The 14,436-nt window shown below is 59.5% G+C and overlaps 1 protein-coding gene across 7 annotated transcripts in view; it reads right to left on the bottom strand.

Moving 5' to 3' along the window:
• Positions 1-2,380: 2,380 nt before the first annotated feature.
• Positions 2,381-14,436, bottom strand: part of CARD10 (caspase recruitment domain family member 10) — a 29,841-nt gene continuing 17,785 nt past the window's right edge. For 3 of the 7 annotated variants that reach the window (XM_065522164.2, XM_045363686.3, XM_045363687.3), the window contains 9 exons: positions 9,347-9,506; positions 8,810-8,921; positions 8,147-8,390; positions 7,901-7,970; positions 6,500-6,602; positions 5,074-5,232; positions 4,864-4,979; positions 4,198-4,310; positions 2,381-3,404 (listed from right to left, as the gene is read on the bottom strand). In XM_065522164.2, the coding sequence (XP_065378236.1) occupies positions 3,170-3,404; positions 4,198-4,310; positions 4,864-4,979; positions 5,074-5,232; positions 6,500-6,602; positions 7,901-7,970; positions 8,147-8,390; positions 8,810-8,921; positions 9,347-9,506 (1,312 nt within the window). In that variant the 3' untranslated portion in view covers positions 2,381-3,169. Of the gene's footprint in view, positions 3,405-4,197; positions 4,311-4,863; positions 4,980-5,073; positions 5,233-6,499; positions 6,603-7,900; positions 7,971-8,146; positions 8,645-8,809; positions 8,922-9,346; positions 9,507-10,326; positions 11,531-14,436 lie in introns of those variants that run through there. The other 4 variants (XR_012418761.1, XR_012418762.1, XR_012418763.1 and 1 more) reach the window with 2 other exon arrangements.

Here is a 14,436-nt window from a genome sequence, read left to right as displayed (position 1 = left end):
GGCTGGGCGCTGTGGCTCACGCCTGTAATCCCAGTACTTTGGGAGGCTGAGGCAGGCAGATCACTTGAGGTCGGGAGTTTAAGATGAGCCTAGCCAACATGGTGAAACCCCGTCTCTACCAAAACTACAAAAATTAGCCAGGCATTGTGGCAGGCGCCTGTAATCCCAGCTAGGAGGGAGGCTGAGGCAGGAGAACCACTTGAACCAGGGAGGCGGAGGTTGCAGTGAGCCGAGATGTTACTACTGCACTCCAGCCTGGGCAACAAGAGTAAAACTCCATCTCAGAAAGAAAAAAAAAAAAAAATCCAACTGCGCCACTCACTGGCTGTGTGACTAGGCAAGTTACCTTCATCATTTCTGAAATGGGGACCAAAATATGACTTGGCAACGATTACAGGATGAGTGGGCTTCTCCACCTCATAGAAAGGGTAACAGCCAAGTCACAGGGCCCTTGCATGTCCCCAGGCCAAGCACTGGGCCAGGCTCACTGTGGGGCAGGGGGAGGTTCATGTACCCAAATGCGCACAGCCCAGTTTCCATGCCCAGGGAGCCACAGACGTTGAGAGACAGCCACACAGATGCCCTCGTCCTGCCACAAGGCAGAACATGGCATGGCCCAGGAGAAGTCCCAAGGGCTGGGAGGACCTGGTGGTGGGCTTCATGGAGGTAGTATCTCAGCCAGGCTTCAAAGTTCAGGAAGATTCAGGCAGGGAGAGCAGCCCAGGCAGGTGTCAGATGAGCAGAGGAGCACAGCTAAGGGTAAATTGAAAGCCCACTGCCACCGCCTGAGGTAGAAAGGACGAGGCTGGGGGAATGGGAGGGTCAACACCTGGGAAGGCCTGGAGTGGAAAGGGGCATTGCCACTGACTCCCATGCAGGGAGGCTGCCCTTCCCCCACGGCACTGCCTTTGCCACTCAGGGTCCAACTCTCCAGCCCCTACCCCAGTGACAGACTGGCAGGCCTCAAGGTCCAATCTGCACCTTGTTAAAGACACCCTGTCGTGGAGAGAGTGGGAAGAGCTGTTTCCCAAGCAGTGGCTCAGCCCCAGCCACACGTGCTCACCGAGCCGTGGCCAATCCATACCTCCACGCTCACTCTACCATCCTGGCCTCCACTTCACGGGGTGGGGCCCTGGGCCCAGAGAGGTCATCCGAGTTGCCAGGGTCACCTGGCTGACCAGAGCTTTGGTTTTCAACCAAACTACAGTGCCCTGCGCAGCCTGTACTCCATCCTGGGAAAGCCTCTCTGAGTTCCCGGGACAACCTGGGCCCACCGTCCACCCTGGCCTCCATACCCAGGCACCGTCATCCTGCGTGGTCCAGTCTCTGAGACCCTCACCACCTCTCCTCTACACCCACTCCTTGTCTCCTCCCACTAAAGATGGAGCTGTGGCCCCCCAATCCATACCCCAATCCCCTCTCTCAGCTTCCCCATTCCCTTCTCCACCCACCACCCCAAATCCCCAGCCCTGACCCCTTCTTAAGCATTTTTCTTGTCAAACATGGAGATCCAAACCCATCCCTGGAGGCCACAGAGCCCCTCCTTCCTGTCTGCTCCTCTCTCCTCCACTGCCCCTGCCCCCCGTCGGCCTCAGCCCTCTCTGTGTCAACTCCCACAACCCTGCTCCCGCATCCCCAGAGGCTCCCACAGCCTCCAGGGCACAGCTGAAGCTCCCCTGTGCTCCCAACCCTCCACCCCTGGACTTACCCTTCCCAACCTCATTTCTGACCCCATCTAAGGTAGCCAGATCCAACCCGTGCTGCCTCTGAGCTTCTGCCCTTGAGGCTACCCTACGTAGTTAGTACACCCACACCCTAAGCCCCAGGGGCCTGCCCAGGCTCCTCACTGTGGCTGAGGACAGTCACCTGCACTTGGACACAGAGGTCCAATGGGTGGTTCTGGAAGGAAGGAATCCCAACTCCCAAGCTCAAGTGGCACCTCCTCCAGTAAGGCTGCCTGGATTGCTCCCAGTGGGAGCAACCATCCTTTCTCTAGTAGAGCTGTCTCAGGAACCTGCGTGCATACCGAGGGTTTGCTCTTGAGCTCCTGGGCTCAGCAGCCAGGTCCCTTCAGTCTGAGGCCACACGCTGCCAGTTTTGGTGCTCCACTCCGGGGGACACTCCTCTGATGGTCAGCTGTGGGCAGGGCTGAGCACTGGGGTGGCCCATCTGTGGGGCCCTACTCTGGTCATTCAGGGGCAGGTAAGGTGACGCCAGCACAGATGGCAGGCGGCCCTGGAAAGAGGCAGGCAGGAAATCTGACCCTCCCAATGGGCAAGCGGGGACCTGAAAGGTGGTATCCACCTGAGCTGGGAGACAAATGAGGAGAGTGGCGGGGGCCCAGGCCAGGGATACATGTGAGCAGAAGGCCACCAGCATCTATGACAAAAGTGTTTAATGTTCCATAATGTGCAGCTTCTGAGTGAAAAAGGCCCGTTAATCACCCACGGGCCGTACATTCTCATGACAGAGCAGCCGCCCTCCCCGGCCCCACAAGAGGGAGGCATAGGCAGGGAGTGGGCCCTGTGAGGCACGGTCCTGCGTGTGCCCACCAGGAACGCACGCGTGTTAGGGCCCACATGAAACGGGGTGGGGCGTGACATTTACACAGGAGAGAACCACAGACACCCATGTGAGGAGACACGAGGGGCACCGTGGGCCAGGGAAGCCCCCAGTCCATGCATGGCTGAATCCATGAGGAACCTGAGCTGGATGGCAGGAGTCATGCGGTAACAGGCTCGGCGCTCCTGGGAGCAGAACAGGCCCAGGTCCTCGGGAGATCTCGTGCCCAGGGCAGCGGGACAGACCTGAGCCTGCCCGTGAGAACTTGAGTGTGCAAACCTGTGCACAGGTGTGAGAACAGACTCCAGGGTGAGTGTTTAAGGAGAAGACACAGACACACATGTGAGACCCACTAGTGGGAATGTGGAGACCCCAGGACATGTGGGGAGGCCCAGAGCAGCAAGTAGAGGGGAATGGGCGCTCTGTCCCGGGGCTCCTGCAGGCTCGGCAGGGCCAGAGACAGTCTTGGGGGTGAGATGCCAGAGCCAAGGGCCCTGTGTCTGAGAGTCCAAGGGTCTAGGAAGGCTCAGGGTGGGAGGGCCCAGCTGCACCGCAGACACCAGGGTCCCCCCTGACTTGGGAAGAAGCTGCAGGTATCAGATGAACCTCAGGCCTCACTGCTGCCGGGGCAGCCTCTGCTGCTGCCGCGCTCCACCCACACGAGGCGGGCCTGCTCCTGCAGGATGCGGCCACGCACCACCTTGGCCAGCTCCTCTGCGTGGCCCCACTCATGGGCGGGCACCTGCACCCAGGAGCAGGGCAGCCCCCAGAGCACCTGCTCTGAGCCACGGCACTGCCTCAGCAGCTCTGAGTCCCGCCAGCCTGGCCGGCCCAGCAGACCCCTGCCGAGAGAGGAGTGGGCGGTGGTCAAAGTGGGGGACCAAGACGGACACAGAGACAAGGAGACAGGGACGGACAAAGGGGGAAGAGTCAGAGAGAGAAGACAGACAACTCAAGAGAGACAAATGGCAGATGGAGATAGAGAGAGAGAGGTGGGGGGAAGGGTGAGAGGGGGGTAGGGGAGGAGGGGGGGAGGAAGGGAGGAGCGAGGGGGAGGGGGGAAGGGAAAGAGGGGTAGGGGAGGAGACGGGGAGGGGGAAAGGGGGGAGGGAGAGAGATGGGGGAGAGAGGGGGGAGGGAGAGAGGGGTAGGGAAGAAAGACCGGGAAGGGAAAGAGATGGGGGAGAGAGAAAGGGGAGGGAGAGGGAGGGAGAGAGGGGAAGGGAGGGGGAAGGAGGAGGAGGGAGAGAGAGGGGTAGGGGAGAATGAGATGGGGGAGGGAGAGAGGGGTAGGGGAGAAGGAGAGAGGGAAGAGGGAGGGGAGAGGGAGGGGGAGGGAGGGTGGGGAGGGAGAGAGGGGTGGGGAGGGAGAGAGAGGTGGGGAGGGAGACAGAGGGGTAGGGGAGAAGGAGGGGGAGGGTGGAGGGAGGGAGAGAGTGGGGGAGGGAGAGAGTGGGGGAGGGAGAGAGTGGGGGAGGGAGAGAGTGGGGGAGGGAGAGAGTGGGGGAGGGAGAGAGTGGGGGAGGGAGAGAGTGGGGGAGGGAGAGAGAGAGGGGAGGGAGAGAGACATCCTCAAGGCACAAGCTCTGGGGTCTGAGTGCCCTGCCCGCTGCCCCACCCGCCCACCTGCCTCACCTGACTTCCCGGACATTCTTCTCAGTCACCTCCACATGGATGACGATGGGGTAGATCTCGTTCTGCACCAGCTCCCGCACACCCCGAGCGCCCAGCTCCAGCAGGCAGTGCTTCTGCTTGGAGGATCGAGGCTACACTGTACTCTCGGGCCAGAGACATCAGCCTCCCACGCTGTGCTCCCAGAAGGGTCCCCTATCACCGCCTTCCCAGATGCAAGTCCTGCCTCCCCACCCAGAGGGACCCTGGCAACGAGGAAGGAGCCCAACAGGACAGACAAGAAGCCTGGGCTCATGGAGCAACCTGGAGATACAGACCTCCCCCTCAGGACCCAACCTCCCCACCCAGAGGATGAAGCCGACCCAAACCCACCCGCCAGCCAACCGCCAGCTCCCAGGAGAGTGGCAAGTTCAGCGACAAGGACGTGTAGGTGAGCTGTGTCAGCCGGACATCTCAAGAGGGGCCCACATGCAGTCAACTGCCCCCACACACCCAGGCCACAGGTGAGGAAACTGAGGGCCACAGGAGGGAAAGGACTTGCCCAGGGCCGCCCTGCCAGTGAGCAGCAAGAGCACGGCCCGCACTCAGATGCCGGCGCTCAAGCCCAGCACAGCAGCTCCCACTCTGGGCCACCTCTCTGAGCACCCCAGACCAGCCCTCAGCACCCACCTTCCCAACAGACTCCTGGATGGCCCGGATCCTGCTGCCCAGCCCAGGGGTGGCAGGCTGAACCTTGGGGGCTCCAGGCGCTGAGGATGGGCACAGTTCCTCCCCGGAGAGGCTCTCTGCACAGGGAGTGGAGAGGGAGAGATGAAGGGTCCGTGGGCCCAGCTGCCCAGAGGGCCCCCCAGCCCTCCCCTCCACGGCACACGGTCTCACCCGCTGGGCACACTTGGAAGTCCAGCCTGGAGCTGGGCAGGTCTAGCAAGTTGCGGATGAGCCGGGGCGCCAGGCACTCAGGCAACAGCACCACGGGCCGCAGGGCAGACACCAGCAGCGGCCGCACCAAACTGTAGGGTCTGAGGCTCCGCTCTGGCTCTGTGGCAGGGGAGGGGCGCAGAAGAGATAAGGGCACAGGCAGGCAGCATACCAGCTCCTTGATACCCCAAAACCCACACCGCCACCCATCCCTTCCTAAGTCCTGCTGCTGCTCCTCCTACACACACACACACACACATACACTCTCCCTTAGTAGGACCCACGGTGGCAGTAGGCTCCTCCCTGATTGTCTGCCTCATCCCTGCCCCCTACAGGTCATTCTCCACCCAGCAGCCACAGAGGCTTTAAAAAGCAAATCAGATCATGTTAACTCCCTTGCTTTCAACACACCAGTGACTTCCCAGATTCTCAGGAATAAAAACCACAGCCCCCACCCAGGTGACGCAGTCTTGCCTGAGAGCCTGGGGAGGCTGCCAGCCACTGACCCCACACCACCACCTCCACTCTCCCTTCAGCTGCCTCCAACCACAGGGCCTTTGCATGACCTGAGGCTGCCCAAAGCCCCACCCCCGCGCCACTCAGTCCAGTTAACCCTTGCCCTCCCTTCAGAGCCTAGGTCACACCTTCCCTGGTCCCCAGACAGCAGGGCCCCTGGCATGTGCCCCATGGCCCCCGGTTCTCCTCCACTGTACACCTCACACTCTCTAATTGTGTTCACAGGTGGGATTATCTGACCCCCTACCCCCGAGTTAGACGGCAAGCTCCATGAGGGCAGGGACAGTCACATCCCCAATGCCTGACAGAGCTGGTGCTCAATACTCACCTGCTGTACCCAAGACCCTCCAAACACACCACACACAGCCATGCCTCTGTGCCTTCTGCCTGGAACGAACTCCTCTTTATCTCTGAAGGCCCCAGCGGAAACTCCCTCTCTTCCAGGAAGTCTTCCCTGACTACCCGCTCCTCTTGCCCAGATTTGCCACTCCCTCATCTGAGCTCCCACAGCCCCTTCTCCCTGTCTGGCCTGAGACCTCACCCTACTGCCTCCGGGAACCCCCCTGGGTCCTCACAGCACCTACCACTACACACACTCTGCCAGACAAGAACAAGCCCATGTTTGTCTGAACCCACAGTCGCAGTCACGCCTACATGCACCTCCCCGCAGGGTCTCCCTCAACCTTGGCGATCACCATGGCAGCAGGGTGGTCTTGTCTCTCAGGTCACCAGCATGACCCCCACCCCTGTTGGAACCCTCACAACAGGCCCTTCCAGGCCAAAGAGGCCACCCAAGCTAAAGGACACCCAGCTGCACACATCCCTGGACACCAGGAGCAACACGGATACAGCTTTGCCCCCGCGCACTCACCTGCACAGGGCTCCAGCAGCAGCTGCTCTGGGGAGTCCCCTGCGGGCGCCCCCATGGGCTTGGGCCTCACCAACCGCAGTTGGTCCAGGGCTCTCTTCTTCAGCTGGGGGGGTGCAGGAAGAGAGGAGCCTCTGAGAGCTCAGCCCCGCCCGCTCAGGGAGAGAGGAGGAAACGGGACCCCTGGCAGAGTGGACCCCACAGCCACTGTGGTCCAGGCTTGCCGGAAGAGCCTGGGTCAGCAAAGATGTCCTCCTCAACCAGGCCCTCTCCTGCCCCTCCCTGGCCCAGCGCAGTCCCCCAGGCAGATGAGAGCAGCCATCCCTGTGGCCCCAGGAAACCAGCCCATCTGAGCCCGGTGGAGGAGCCTTAGGTCTAACCCCTAAGTTACAGATGGGGAGACTGAGGCCCAGAGACCAAGAGGAACCAAATGTCACATACGAGGCAAACTTTAGGGTCTCTTCCAATGAATTAGCAATGTGACCTTGGTAGGAACATTAATGAAACCAATAACGACATCTGACAGGTCTCCAATGCCTATGACATGACACTCACTCACTAAGCCCTTGAGGGGCAATAACTCACGGAGGCCATCTCCCGCCATGCACACAGCCTGAGAGGCAGTGCAACCCCCGCATTTTACAGATAGGGAAACAGCCTCAAGGAAGGCTCAGGTGATTGTCCAGTCACACAAGTGATAGTGGCAGAGCTGGGGTCGAATGCAGGCTGCCTGGCTGGGGCCCTGCTCTTCCTTTATCTGATGGCTCTGAGCCTCACTTGCCCTTGTGCACAGCAGGGCTGGCCATGTAGCCCAGCCACCATCCAGGCGTTGGAAAAGGGTATGTGACTGCTGTTTTTTGTTTTTTGGGTTTTTCTGAGACGAAATCTCGCCCTGTCACCCAGGCTGGAGTGCAGTGGCGCGATCTCAGCTCACCGCAAGCTCCGCCTCCCAGGTTCACACTATTCTCCCGCCTCAGCCTCCCAAGTAGCTGGGACTACAGGTGCCCACCACCACGTCCGGCTAATTTTGTTTTTGTATTTTTAGTAGAGACAGGGTTTCACCGTGTTAGCCAGGATGGTCTCGATCTCCTGACCTTGTGATCCGCCCGCCTCAGCCTCCCAAAGTGCTGGGATTATAGGCCTGAGCCACCGCGCCTGGCCTATCAAATGTGCTAGGGGTACTCCTGAGTATTAGGCACACTTTACCTCATTTCATCTCTAAACTACCCCGGATGGTGAGCTCTGCTGTTCTGTTTGCTGGGCACATAGTAGATGACCAATTAAATCACCAGGGAAGGAGGGAGGGAGTGTCTTCCTAGGTTGCCAGAGAACAGAGCCTGCTAGCTCCCTTTTGGGCTCCACCCTTGGGGCCCCCCCACCCACTTCCCGCCCAGCTGTGCTCACATTACTGCGGGGGCCTCGGTGCCGGCTGGAGGGCAGGCATTTCTCCTGAACTTCTAGGAGCTGCTGGGCTCTGTGGGACGGAGTGACATCATGTGTGTAGGAAGAAGGAAAGCACCGCATCTCTTCTCCTTGAATCCCCCGCCCTGTCCCAGAGGATGGTGAGGGACTGCAGGAGGAGGGAGAGCACCCCCATCTGGGCCCTGGCTCCCAGGAGGACCCCATCCCCAGCTCCTGGCTCTGCATCACCTCTGATAATTGGGTACGGTGCCCCGGTCCAGGTCCCGCAGAGTGAGGGGGTCAACCCGGGTGCAGAACCATTCCTGCCTCCGCTTGTAAGCCGGGTCCACAAGCCGAAGGATCTCTTGGGCTTTCACACAAAGGGCATGAGGATCTGCCCTCTCAGGCAGGGTGAGGTTGGCACGAATGTAGAAGGGCTCAGCACTTGGCCCCTTTGCCCAGGCTTCTAGGGCCTCGTGGAAGGACTGGCAGGCTGGGCATGGATGGGGCAAGGAGCAACAAGGAGGACGAGAGGAGGATGGTGAGGTCCAGGATCGGCCTCGGTGGGGCCATAGTCATGGCCCTCTCGAGGCCTGAGCTCCCAGGACTTCACCTTCCCCTTCTTAGAATGAGAGACTTAGGTCCAGAGGGAACAGGGACTTGCCCAAGGCCAGTGCCTTCTAGGAGAAGAGCCAGGACTCAAACCCAGGTCTCTGGACTCCTAATGCAGTGCTCCTTTTCTGTAAGCTGCTTACAGAGGGAGACAGAGAGAAAGGGCACAAGGACAGACAAAAAGAGGTGTCAGCAGCGGGGAAGCCAGGAGAAGGGCAACTGGGGCAAGGCTGGTCCCTTCTCAGGTCCTTGATCCCCCTGCCCCCATGCCATCAGCTCCAACTCCCAAGTCAGACTTACCCTTCGAGTCCATCAGGAAGGGGAGGGTGGATCCCTGGTTCCAGAGCAAGGTTCTCTGCTGGGCCTCGGCTTCCAGGCACGCCCCCTCCAGACCAGCAGCTTCCACCCTTTGCTGGGAGAAAACCCAGGCAGGGAGGGAAAGAAGTGAGACTCTGAGAGCAGAGCAGCCCAGGGACTGGAGGAAGACCGGATGTGGGGGTGATCATGCCTCACAACTCAGAGAGCGCCCCCTCAGAAACTGCCATGCCCAGCCCAGTCAGACCCGCCCTCATCCACAGGACTCCCCAACCCACCCAGCTCATCCTACTTGAAGTGCAGGGATGTAACGTGCTGTCAGTTGGCTCCACCTCCTAGTCCCCGCCCAATCAGACTTCAATTAACCCTGGTTGAGCGGGCAACCGCAGCTAATCACAGCCCGCTTCTGCTTTGGCCAATCCCCAGAAGCTCCGCCCAGTGATCCTGATCCACCAACTAGGCGGTGTCCAGCCCGGGCCAAAGCACTGACCCCGCCCCCCAGCTCAGGAGGCGGGGCCTCACCTCTCTTGGTTCCATCCTGGCGGACCCAGGCCCAGACAGCACCCTGCGCACCACAGCCCCAGACCATCTGTCCCCATAAAACGACAGTCCATCTGGTCCCTTGTCCTGCGGCTCTGGGCCCCCTGGGGGGCTCCGGCCAGACACCCGAATAGCCAGAGACCTGAGAAGGGAGAAAGGAGATGAGAATTAGGGTCCAGTCAGTACTTGGATTCAGTTCAGCATTCTTGGAAAACCACAGTGATTCCATTTCCCAAGTATGCCATGACTGCCACCCCCAGGCCTCTCCATCTTCTGTGCCCTCTGCCTGGAATGCCCTTCCTTGCCTTCTCCACCTGGGAAATGTTGACCATCCTTCAAAGCTCAAATCACAAGCGGCCTCTCCCCTGAACCTGGGCACACGGTGCAGTGGAGCCTGCCACAGGAGCACTCCAACTTTGCCTTGCCACGGCCCTTTCGTTTCCTCCATCACAACGAATGCCTCCAGGACCAAACTTCTATACTGTTACGCTCTGTATCCCTGGCACCAAACCCAGTGTCTGGCACATAGCAGATGACTAATAAAAGCTTGTTATACAGCCGGGCACGGTGGCTTACGCCTGTAATCTCAGCACTTTGGGAGGCCAAGGCAGGTGGATCACGAGGTCAGGAGTTCGAGACCAGCCTGGCCAACACAGTGAAACCCCATCTCTACTAAAAATACAAAAAAATTAGGGAGGCGTGGTGGCAGGTGCCTGTAATTCCAGCTACTCGGGAGGCTGAGGCAGAAGAATTGCTTGAACCCAGGAGGCAGAGGTTGCAGTGAGCCGAGACCGTGCCACTGCAGTCCAGCCTGGGCAACAAGAGTGATACTCTGTCTCAAAAAAAAACGCTTGTTATGCTCACAGTCTGAGGAGGGAGGTCGCCATTAGCACGTGGCACAGATCTGAAGGTGGTTACAACCAGCCATAGAAGCAGAGAGAGGCTTCCCACGGAAGAAGTACCTGGGCTACACACTGGTGAAGAATAGACGCACTTTGGTGACAGATGGAGGAAACGGAGTTCCAGGCTGAAGGAATATATCAAAGCAAAGGTGTAGAGGACAGAACACACAATGTGTGGAAGAATTTAATAACAACAACAGCAGCGAACACTTCCTGGGTGCTTTCCATGCACCAGACACCATGCTGAGCTCCTTGTCCTAATTCTCATTTTACATCCTGGGAAGCAGCTCCCAGGAAAGGCAAGCTGGAGCCACCCTTTGGAGGGCGTGGAACAGAGGTGTCTGGTTTTCCTCCCATGGGCAGGGGGACCACTGACAGTTAAGACATCACCAAAATCCCCTTCATGGTAGGGTTCTGCCTGTCCCTGGATGAGAAAAGGTGAGGTCTTGTGGCCAGGCTCAGAGACAAATGGACCCAAAGTCCCCTGCCAGACACCTTGGCCTGGAGGAGGTGGGGAGACCAAGGTCAGCAGGTGTGCTGGCTGGAGAGGCAGCAGGGCAAAGCATCTACATCCACCCAGGAGCTGCAGCCCAGACACAGCTGCACTGCCCCCTGCTGCCAGCCTGGGGAGGGCGAGGCTGCAAGGACCTTCACCCAATCAGCACCGTTGGGGAGCAGCCCTGCCCCCTCAGGTAAGACACAGAACCAGGCCAAGGGGCTGGGCAGATGCAGGGGTGGGAGGCATCATTCAGTGCTCATGTCCTGGCTGCATCGAGGTGGCATGGAAAGGTGGCAGGCCTGAGACCCGGCCTGGCTATGCCAGCCCTGGGTGTGTGGCTGGAGCACACGGTCCGCTCCAAACCCCAGGGCAAACTGTACCCTAGCCTGGGCAAATGAGCCGGTTGCTGAGCATCAGTTACCGCATGCATAACACGAGGCTGACAGTGGCACCCCCTGCCCTCTGTGGGTGTGGGTGGGGGGGCACATGAATAAAAGATAATGCAGGGAGAAGGGGAAACCAGAGAGCTCTGGGGCCTCCAAACTGCAGGCCTGGCCCTTAGTGGGTGGTGACATTCACTGGGTTGTGACTGGCACAGCTAGATAATGCGATGGAATAGAAAGTACAAGGCTATCCCCCACCCCAGGAAAATCCAATTATTATCTCATGACCTTTTTGTTCCAGGCGTGTGTACCAGGTTTCTCTCACTGTGGGTTGTGGTCAGATGGTCTGAGAAGCACAGCACGCAGGGCGCCAGCAGGAACTCTGGGGTCAAATGGCCAGGCCGCTCAGCCGCTGAGCCTCAGCTCCACCTACCTCCCTGGCTACTCGCTGAGTTTAGACATGGGCAGCTCTCAGAATAGGGCCCAGGAGACACTAAGTGCTCTGTCAAAACTAGACATGGACTGGCACCAGATGTAATTCATAACAAATCACCTCTCTCGCCTCAGTTTCCCCACCTGTTTCAAACCCACAGACAACTGACCATCACGGCCTCCCCAGACCAGAGCCCAGTGAGCAGCCGGCACCCAGGCTCTTCCGCCAACCCCACCCACCCCACCCACCTCTACTCGCTCCCTCCCCCACACCCCTCCCCTCTGCAATGCAAGTATCAAGGCTGACCCCAGCCTTGACCACAGGTTTTTCAGGCTCTTCTTGACAACTCCTACAGATCCCTGAAGACCCAGCTCAGGCACCCCCTCCTCCAGGACACCCTTGCAAACCTCCTCAAAGGACCAGTGACTTCTCTGAGACTCCGCAGATCAGGAATACCCACTCCCAGCATCCTCGGAGTCTGCAGAGCCCACCTGGGGGCTTGCCAGGAGCAGGGTCCAGATAGGGTCCCTCCCAGCCGCCCCCCGCTCCCGCCCCGCCTCAGCAGGAGAGGTAGAGACAAGCAGGAGGGGTAGAGAAATAACATGGCAGGGAGAGGGGCTACCTGCTCCCCGCTCCTGGGACTGGCTGACCAGCTGGCTGCCTGTGGGGTGCTAGGAAGCACGGTGTCCCCAGCCACCCGCTCCCGGTCACCCGCCCCGAGTCAGGTCAGGTCACAGGCAGACAGGAATGGGGCAAGTCTGCCAGCTCTGCCAGCTCTGAGCAGTGACGGGCCACATGGCCTCAGTGAGTGTCCCCCAGGGCCCCGTGGGAAGATGTCTGAGTAGTCTGCATGCCTGCTTGGTACCAGGTCAGGGACCTGATGCTTAGACTGAAGCATGCCACACAGATCACCTCAGTCAATCCTCCTGACAACCCGATGGTTGAGATAAGGGAAACTGAGGCACAGGAAAGTTAACTTGCCAAGAATGGCACAGCTAGTAGGCCATGGAGCCAGGCAATGACTTATGGGAACCTTCTCTTTACAAAGACAGAAAGTGCCAGAGATCCCCTGGGGCCACGTGAGCGAGCTGGGGCAGTGGCGGGGCTATGCTGGGGAGACGACACCCCGAAACCCTCCAGTGCTCTCCATGCCCTGCCCCTCTCACCCAGCACCTCACTTGCCCCATGAGCTCTCCCTTGCTGTCTCCCACCTGGCTATCTGTCAGCCCATCCCCCTGCCTGCCCCAGCCCCTCACTATCCACCATCCCCCTCCCGGCACTCAGGCTCCAGGAGCTGGGAAAGACAGGGCAGAGGCTGAGGGCAAGAGATGGACAGGAAATGGGAAAGAGGAGAGAAAATGCCTAACATGGTGCCCAGCACACAGTGGGCACACAACACAGATGTGAGATCTCCAGCAGCTGAGACAGGGGGAAGGCATGTCGGAATCCCCAAACAGCTCCGAGGGGCCTATGACTTGGGACCAATTTCTTTTTTTTTTTTTTGGGACCGAGTCTCGCTTTGTCGCCCAGGCTGGAGTGCAGTGGCACAATCTCGGCTCACTGCAAGCTCTGCCTCCCGGGTTCGCGCCATTCTCCTGCCTCAGCCTCCCGAGGAGCTGGGACTACAGGTGGCCACCACCACGCCCGGCTAATTTTTTGTGTTTTTAGTAGAGACAGGGTTTCACCGTGTCAGCCAGGATGGTCTCGATCTCCTGACCTCGTGATCCGCCTGCCTCAGCCTCCCAAAGTGCTGGGATTACAGGCGTGAGCCACCGCGCACGTCCCTTGGGACCAATTTCTAACTGTCTCTGCACTTCAGTGTCCTGATCTGTGTAACCAGGTTAAAATTCCAGCCTTGGCCGGGCGCGGTGGCTCTCTCTCTCTCATTCTCTCTCGCGCTCTCTCTCTCTCTCTCGGTCCACCTCTGCGCCCTCCCCAGCCTGTGTTCTTTCCCAGAATCCTCTCTCCTCCCCAGGAACAGCATGGGCAGCAGAAGTGGCCCCATGTGACCGTGGGGCCTGGGCGGGACTGGGACAGAGGCTCCTGCCCCCTGGCTGCATGCTGGCGCCCCCTGGACAGCAGCCAGGACCCCTGCTGCAGCCCAAACTGGAGGAAGGGAGGAAGGGCCGAGGCGAGCAGGAAGGGAGGCACCTCCACCCCTTCCCCGAGAAGCACGTCCTGCACAGGCAAAAACAATGTCTCGCTGGGCCCACTGCCGGGGGCCTGGTGGGGGCAGGGCCTGGACACTGGCCTGACAAAGCCGCTCCAGAGGCCAGAGGCCCCGGTCCAATGCTGCACTGATCTGCTGCGTGACCCGTCCCTCTGCAGCCAACACCCCCACATTCCAGCGCTGACAATTCACGTTTGCTACGCCCTTTCCAAAACCCAAATCTCATCAGGTCACTACGAACCCAGACCTGGTACTTCCCAACTGTGGGACCCTGGGCAAGTTGCTTAACCTCTCTGAGCCCCAGTTACCTCCTCTATGGAACAGAGATCATCGTAATTATGCCTACTCCCAGGACAAACAGCATGCTGTAAAACGGCCAGCAGCTGGCCTTGCAGTTAATAACTAAACCCTCCCACATTTCCCAGAGTGTACAAGCCAAAGTCCACACTTTCCCGGCCTGACTCAGGAAGCCTTGATTTTCGCCCTTCCCCCTCACTCCTCCTCCACAGTCACCGGATGCTCTCCCTACCTGCCCTCTGCTCACAGCTGAGTTCCAAGACCACAATGGCAGTGCAGCCCCCGCTGTGCCTCACCCCTCCTTAGATACGCTGGCAAGTGTGAACAGCGGCCACGCACCGGCCACACCGACAGCATGTCGCCTACAGTGCACTCTGTGCTAATGGGC

Source organism: Macaca fascicularis, chromosome 10 (genome assembly GCF_037993035.2).
Source record: "Macaca fascicularis isolate 582-1 chromosome 10, T2T-MFA8v1.1".
Classification (NCBI taxonomy): Eukaryota; Metazoa; Chordata; class Mammalia; order Primates; family Cercopithecidae; genus Macaca; species Macaca fascicularis.
Note: the sequence above shows the minus strand (reverse complement) of the source record. Positions and strands in the feature narration are given on the sequence as shown.